This window comes from Ipomoea nil, unplaced genomic scaffold (assembly GCF_001879475.1).
Source record: "Ipomoea nil cultivar Tokyo-kokei standard unplaced genomic scaffold, Asagao_1.1 scaffold0813, whole genome shotgun sequence".
NCBI classification, from domain to species: Eukaryota; Viridiplantae; Streptophyta; class Magnoliopsida; order Solanales; family Convolvulaceae; genus Ipomoea; species Ipomoea nil.
In genome coordinates, this window is record NW_017617241.1 from 352,069 (window position 1) to 358,475 (window position 6,407).

Sequence of the window (6,407 nt, forward strand, 5' to 3'; positions counted from 1 at the left end):
GTGGTTGCCTTAAAACACATGGTTTAGGATATGTTGGAGGGGTACTTCAGTGTTGTAGTTTGAGCATAGATTTGTGGGGGATGATAACCTTAAGGGACACAGTGGAGGAATTAGGGTATAACATGTTAGACAAATTCAAAATTTTCACACCTACTGGGACTGGTACCTTATTTGAATTAGTAAATGATAGTGACTGTTGGGCAATATGTGATGTTGGAATGTTTCCCAAGGAAGTTGAGGTCTGGGTGGTAGGTAAGGGTGAGGGAGACCCTTCAGTAGTAGATGATGGTGACTTAGAGTCTAATGAAGATTTAGAGTATTTTGACTTCAGTGAAGACAGTATGGAAAATGATGACATAGACTTTGAGGGCAACATAGATCCAAATGTGGAGTTTGAAGGAGTAAGAGAAAGTCAGGATGGGAAAGTGACTGAAAATGAACCAATAATTGAGGTAGGGACTGGGGATGGTCTTCATTTGTCTGATGAGGATAGTGGGAAAGATAGTGATGATCAACAGGAGTATAAGTGGCCAATGTATAAGGCAAGAACAGAGGTTAAAATCCCTAAGCTCTCAATTGGACTAACATTTGCAAGTAAGGCTGAATTTAGAGATGCAGTCCACAGCTATGCATTTGGTAATGGCAAGGAATTGAAGTTCACTAAAAATGACAAGAGTAGGATGTGTGTTAGATGTACACAACCTGGCTGCCCTTTTAAAATAAATGTGTGGAAAGTGAAAAATGAGTTGTCCTGGAGAATTGCTAGTTTTAATGAAGACCATGATGGTTGTGGATGGGTGTATGAGAACAAAATGGTGAAATCAACAAGAGTTGCAAAGAGATGGATGAAGGAGATTGGGCACAACAGTAACTGGTCAACTGCTCAATTTAGAGATCAGGTTAAAACTGATGAGGGATTTCAGTTCAGTAAGAAGCAAGCATATAGGGCTATGAAAAAAGCTAAGGCTGCCATTGAAGGAGAGGCTATAGAGAATTTCAACAAAATTTGGAACTACAAATTGGAGATTGAGAGAACTAACCCAAAGACTACATGTCCTGTGAAGGTAACAGATTTGTTGTATGCTGGAAAACCAAGATTTATGAGAATGTACTTCTGTTGGGAGGCTTCTAAGGAGGGTTACAAGTTCTGTAGAAACATGATTGGTGTAGATGGTTGCCATTTGAAACACACATTTGGAGGTCAATTGTTAACTGCTGTGGGAATAGATGGGAATGATAGTATCTTCCCCCTGGCCTATGTGTTTGTTGAAGGAGAAACCAAAGAGTCTTGGAGCTGGTTCTTGCGGTTGCTTAAGACAGATTTAGAGATCACAAGGGAAGCAGAAGAACAGTTAACATTTATCTCAGGTTCTATACTGACTTTGCTTTTATAATTTTTAAATGTTTGTTTGGTTCTTGTAGCTGATTAGGAAACTTACTTTGGTTTATACTTGCAGACAAACAGAAAGGCCTTCTTCCTGCATTTGAAGGTGTGCTACCAAATGCCTCACACAGATTCTGTGTGAGGCATCTTCATGGCAACATGAAAGTAGCAGGATTTATGGGAAAAGCTATCAAGGATACATTATGGGCAGCAGCAAAGGCAACAACTGTCAACAGTTCCAATGATGCTATGACTGAATTGAAGAATGTAGATGTGGAGGCATATAAATGGCTAGGAGATAAGCACCCTTCAGAGTGGTCAAGGTCCCATTTCACACCCTATGCTAAATGTGATGCATTAGTTAATAATATCTCTGAAAGTTTCAATGCCATGATTTTAGATGCTAGGGAACAACCTCTGATTTCTGCTGCTGAAAGTATTAGAAAAATGTTGATGTGTAAAATATTTGAAAATAGGCAAAAAGCTTTAAATTGGAAGGGACATTTCTGCCCTAACATTATGAAAAAGATTGCAAATGTTGAGCATGCTGCTGGTGGTTGTTTAGGGTTCCAGAGTGATGAAAATCTGTTTGAGATTAAGTGTATGGCAGGGATAGGGGTGTTAGAGCAGCATAGAGTTGATCTTTTCAGGCGTACTTGTAGTTGTAGGAAGTGGGACTTGACAGGGATACCATGTAAACATGTGGTGTGTGCCATTAGGATGAGACATGGAAATGGTCATGTGCATGAATATGTACACCCTTGCTATTCAATAAACACATACTTGAATACCTATAGTGGGAGGATACACCCAATAGCTGGTCCTAAAGAATGGCCCAAGTCAACCCAGGAACCACCACTGCCTCCTCTCTATAAAAGGAAGCCTAGGAGACCAAAGAAGTTGAGAAAGATGAGCAGAGAAGAGATAACCAAAGATGGGACACACATGAACCCTGGGTGTGCTGATTAAGCATTGTAGGAAGTGCAATAAAAGAGGGCATAACACAAGAACATGCCCTGAAAATAGGAGTGGAAGACAAACTCAGGTAATGATTACTTCTGCTACTGTTGTGCCTTTATTGAATACTTTAAATTCATTCCTTTAATTTCTTGCTATGTAGGTGAATCAAAAAAGAAGGAATACAAAGAAGAAAAATGCTGCTGTGCCTCAAAGTTCCAGTGTGCCTCCTGCTATGCCTCCAAGTGCCAGTGCCTACTGCTGTGTCTCCCACTGCTGATGAGCCTACTGTTGTGCCTCCCACTGTTGATGAGCCTACTGCTGTGCCTCCCACTTCTGATGAGCCTACTGCTGTGCCTCCCACTGATGGATCAATCATAGAGGAAATTCAACATTTCTGGAATGAAGCAGAAAGAGTAGCATCTTTGTTTGACATTCATATTGGAGTACAACCTCAGCATGAAGAAATAACAATCACTCAGCCAGACATTGGAGTTGACACCACTCAGCTAGAACAACCCTTGTCTCAGTCTGGACCACAAATGACAGCAAAGAAGACATCAAGGAAGACCTCAAGGAAGACCTCAACAGTGGCAAACACTTCATATCGTCGTAGGACAAGATCCTCAACCACATTAAGGTCCAAATTCATTAACACCAAGGACGACCCTATAAAGCTGGATTGAAGATGTTTGGTTACTATTATGTCTAAATTAGTGTTGACATCTACTATTATGTATTTTTTTTGCTACTGATCTAATGTTTTGCTACAACTTAACCTAATTGTTTGGGTACTGTTTAGAATGTTAAGTATTTTTTATGATCAGAATGTTATGAAGCCAGAATGTTAGTATATGGCCATAACTTTGGGCAGATTGTTATGTAATTATGGTCTGAATGTTACTAATGGATATGTTATGATTTTGTGGTCAATATGTTAGCAGATTGTTATGTATTTAGTAATGTTAGCTGATTACTAATGGATATGTTATGATGAACCGTATGCCATAGACCATAAGGCATAAGCCAACAATCATAAACCAAAATAAAAAACCATAAGTCAGCCATTGCCAAACAAAATAAACCATAGTCCATAAGCCATAAGCCAAAAACCAAAAACAAAAACCAAACATAAGCTACCAACCAACACTGCCATTGCCAAACAAAATAAACCATAGTCCATAAGCCATAAGCCAACAACCAAAAACCAACCCTTAACCACACATTACAACCAAAGCCTTCAACCAACACTGCCATTGCCTACCCTTAACCACACATTACAATTCAATCTTATGGGAGCATATACACATTCTTGCCTACCCCTAAGCTCCCATTGCTCCCTACAATAATTCTAAAATAAACAATTATGCCAAGAATCACGCCAACTAGGAGAACCATCCTCATGGATGTACATTTTCCACTCCTACGCATCTCTTTTATTTCAGTATCCCCTCTTGGTAGACTTCTCTGCTTGGATTTTAACTTTAGTATTTCTTCTTCATGTTTGCTAATTCTTCTCAATAGCCCTGGTATAATCCTCTTTGACCTAGGGCACATTGGTGGATCATACCACTTCATGAATCCATAACCTGATCCATCCTGAAAAATTACCCAAAAACAAACATTTTTCTTCTACAAATTAGCAATCCCCTTTCTCGTACAGAGTACCTTAAATTAACCGAAATATACAAAATTATAAACTAATTACTACCCTTATGTCTTGAACACTCCCAATACCTCCTACCCGGATTTTCATCTGTCCATGATGTTCTCAAAACCATTTCTTCACCACATTCAAATACTTCAATCGAAATCGATTCCCCATACAAATAGCACTTTCTCCTTGTTGTTGAAGAACTCGAACAGTTGAAGCTTTCCCCTTTAGAACCTTGCATCTTGCTTCGTCTCTTCGTATCCAAGAAGCTGCTACAGTTGGGTGTCTAGGGGTTGCGTGGTTCGTCTGATTGAAGCATATACAGCCTGACTAGGGAGAGTTTATAAGACCAAAATCAACAAACGAAGACTGTGGAAGACTAACACTTGAAAGGACGTAAATGCCCTTCGACTTCACGGCCATCTAACAGCTATTGTAACGATGGACCTAAATTGTCCACCTTTAGAAAAGTCTGGGTTGAATGTGGGTAAATTAATTAAACGGGTCAAAATGTGTCCAACGCCCAATAAGTGTAGGACCAAAAATGGAATTAACTCATATTGTTAAGTAACAAAATTTAAAAAATTAGTTAAAATTATGTTAAACAATTCCTTAAAGTGATGATACTTTTGAATTATCATATATTTGAATATAGTATATATATATATATATATATATATATATATATATATATATATAAAATCGCACTCAGGTGCGAACGGCTCGCCCATGCGCAAAATAGGAATGAATTCTGTTCGTCCACGTGTCCAGATCTAATGGATGAGAAACACTGATTTTTAAAAAAAAAAACGCGATGACATTTTCGTAAATAATTGAACATCGAAGTGCAAGTAAAATGTATTACAAGTGCATGTAAAATGTATTATAGGTGCAAGTAAAAATTTACACTGAGCATCAATACTTAGTTGCACTTATAGTTCTAAGTAGTTGCACCTATAGTTCTAAGTAGTTGCACACATAGGTATAAGTAGTTGCATCTAGGTGTATGAATGTTTGCGAGTGGTTTTCAGGAGTATTACTACCCGCGAACTTAGATCAATGAATGTTAACAAGGCAAAATTACATGCACTAATAGGTAAAAGTAGGTGCACCTATAGTTATAAGTAGTTGCACCTATAGTTATAAATAGTTGCACATATAGTTATAAGCACACCCAAGTGAATGAATGGTTGCGGAAAGTGAATGCGAACAAGGCAAAATTACATGCACTAATAGGTGAAAATAGGTGCACTTATAAGAGATTTTACTTGCACTTCGATGTTCAATTATTTACGAAAATGCCACCGCATTTTTTTAAGTTATTAGATCTGGACACGTGTCGCGCGCTGATTCGTTCGCATTTCCTTCCGGGGCACTTATTCGCACCTGAGTGCGCCCATATATATATATATATATATATATATATATATATATATATATATATATATATATATATATATATATATATATATATATATATATATATATCATATATGTGGGTGTTAGCTTAATATTATTTGTAAATTAATATATATATATATATGATACTGCTAATTCTACGTAAGCAATATAAATAACACGAGACCAAATAAAGCAAGTAAAGTCTTTATTGATCAAGGTAGAATTCCTAAGTACAATCTACTTGGTTGCTCTGAGTACCGACTGAGTGCGGTCGGGAGTCTCTAATAACAACTTATCGATCGTCCAAAAGTCCTCTACACTATAGCTACTGTGGGTATTTATAGCCGCTATGCCGGGGACAAGACTCCGGCCGCTCGGCATGTCTTCCACGTAGCCCCCACGTGTCATCCTCTCGGGTGCCCTGTCTGTCACCATGAAGAGTCGCCACGCGTCCTTTCATGTCCTCGTGCCAGGCTCTTTTGTCAAAGGGCTACCGCTCGGTGGTTGACATCAGCGCTCGGGCAATTCCGGCCGTTCCCGACCGGGGTCTCCATGAAGAAAGCCCGACCTGCTACCTGCAAAGACCAGAAGAAGAAGACAAAGGCAAGTCGGTCGTGGTGGAGCTTATGACGGTCGGGATATTCCCTACCAAAAGCCCCCCAGCCCGGGCCTTTTTGATCAGTCGGGAAAAAACGGGACGGGATGAAGAAGCCCAACCGTCAGGCACCAAACCGACCGGCCAGCTGTCATTCCCCTCTCCGCCACGTGTCGGCCACTGCCGGCCTCGACGACTGCAACCGTCGCCTCGGAATCAGCGCCAATCGTGTCACGCAAGTGGATCCGTTTTCCCGCCTAAATGCTCTTCTATAAATAGGCCCTTGAGGCCCTCATTTGAACTTTCCTCACTCTTTCGCATCAGTCGGTACCCTCAGAGAGTCCCGAGCAGAGCAGCTTAGCAAGGCAGTCGAGCAAGCAAACTTCAACTTTCAAGCTTCAAACTTCAATCTTCCT

The 6,407-nt window shown here is 39.8% G+C and overlaps 1 protein-coding gene across 1 annotated transcript; it reads left to right on the forward strand.

Annotated features, from left to right (window-relative positions):
* Nucleotides 1-218: 218 nt before the first annotated feature.
* On the forward strand, nt 219-2,353 carry LOC109178029. Its single transcript, XM_019327527.1, has 2 exons — nt 219-1,368; nt 1,458-2,353. The coding sequence occupies exons 1-2, from the start codon at nt 219-221 to the stop codon at nt 2,351-2,353; spliced, it is 2,046 nt and encodes a 681-aa protein (XP_019183072.1).
* The last annotated feature ends 4,054 nt before the right edge of the window (nt 2,354-6,407 follow it).

Coding starts and splice junctions, on each gene's coding strand:
- LOC109178029 (XM_019327527.1), top strand. CDS start 219: ATGTTTCCCAAGGAAGTTGAGGTCTGGGTGGTAGGTAAGGGTGAGGGA. Junction 1,369..1,457: donor ACAGTTAACATTTATCTCAG/GTTCTATACTGA, acceptor TTATACTTGCAG/ACAAACAGAAAGGCCTTCTT.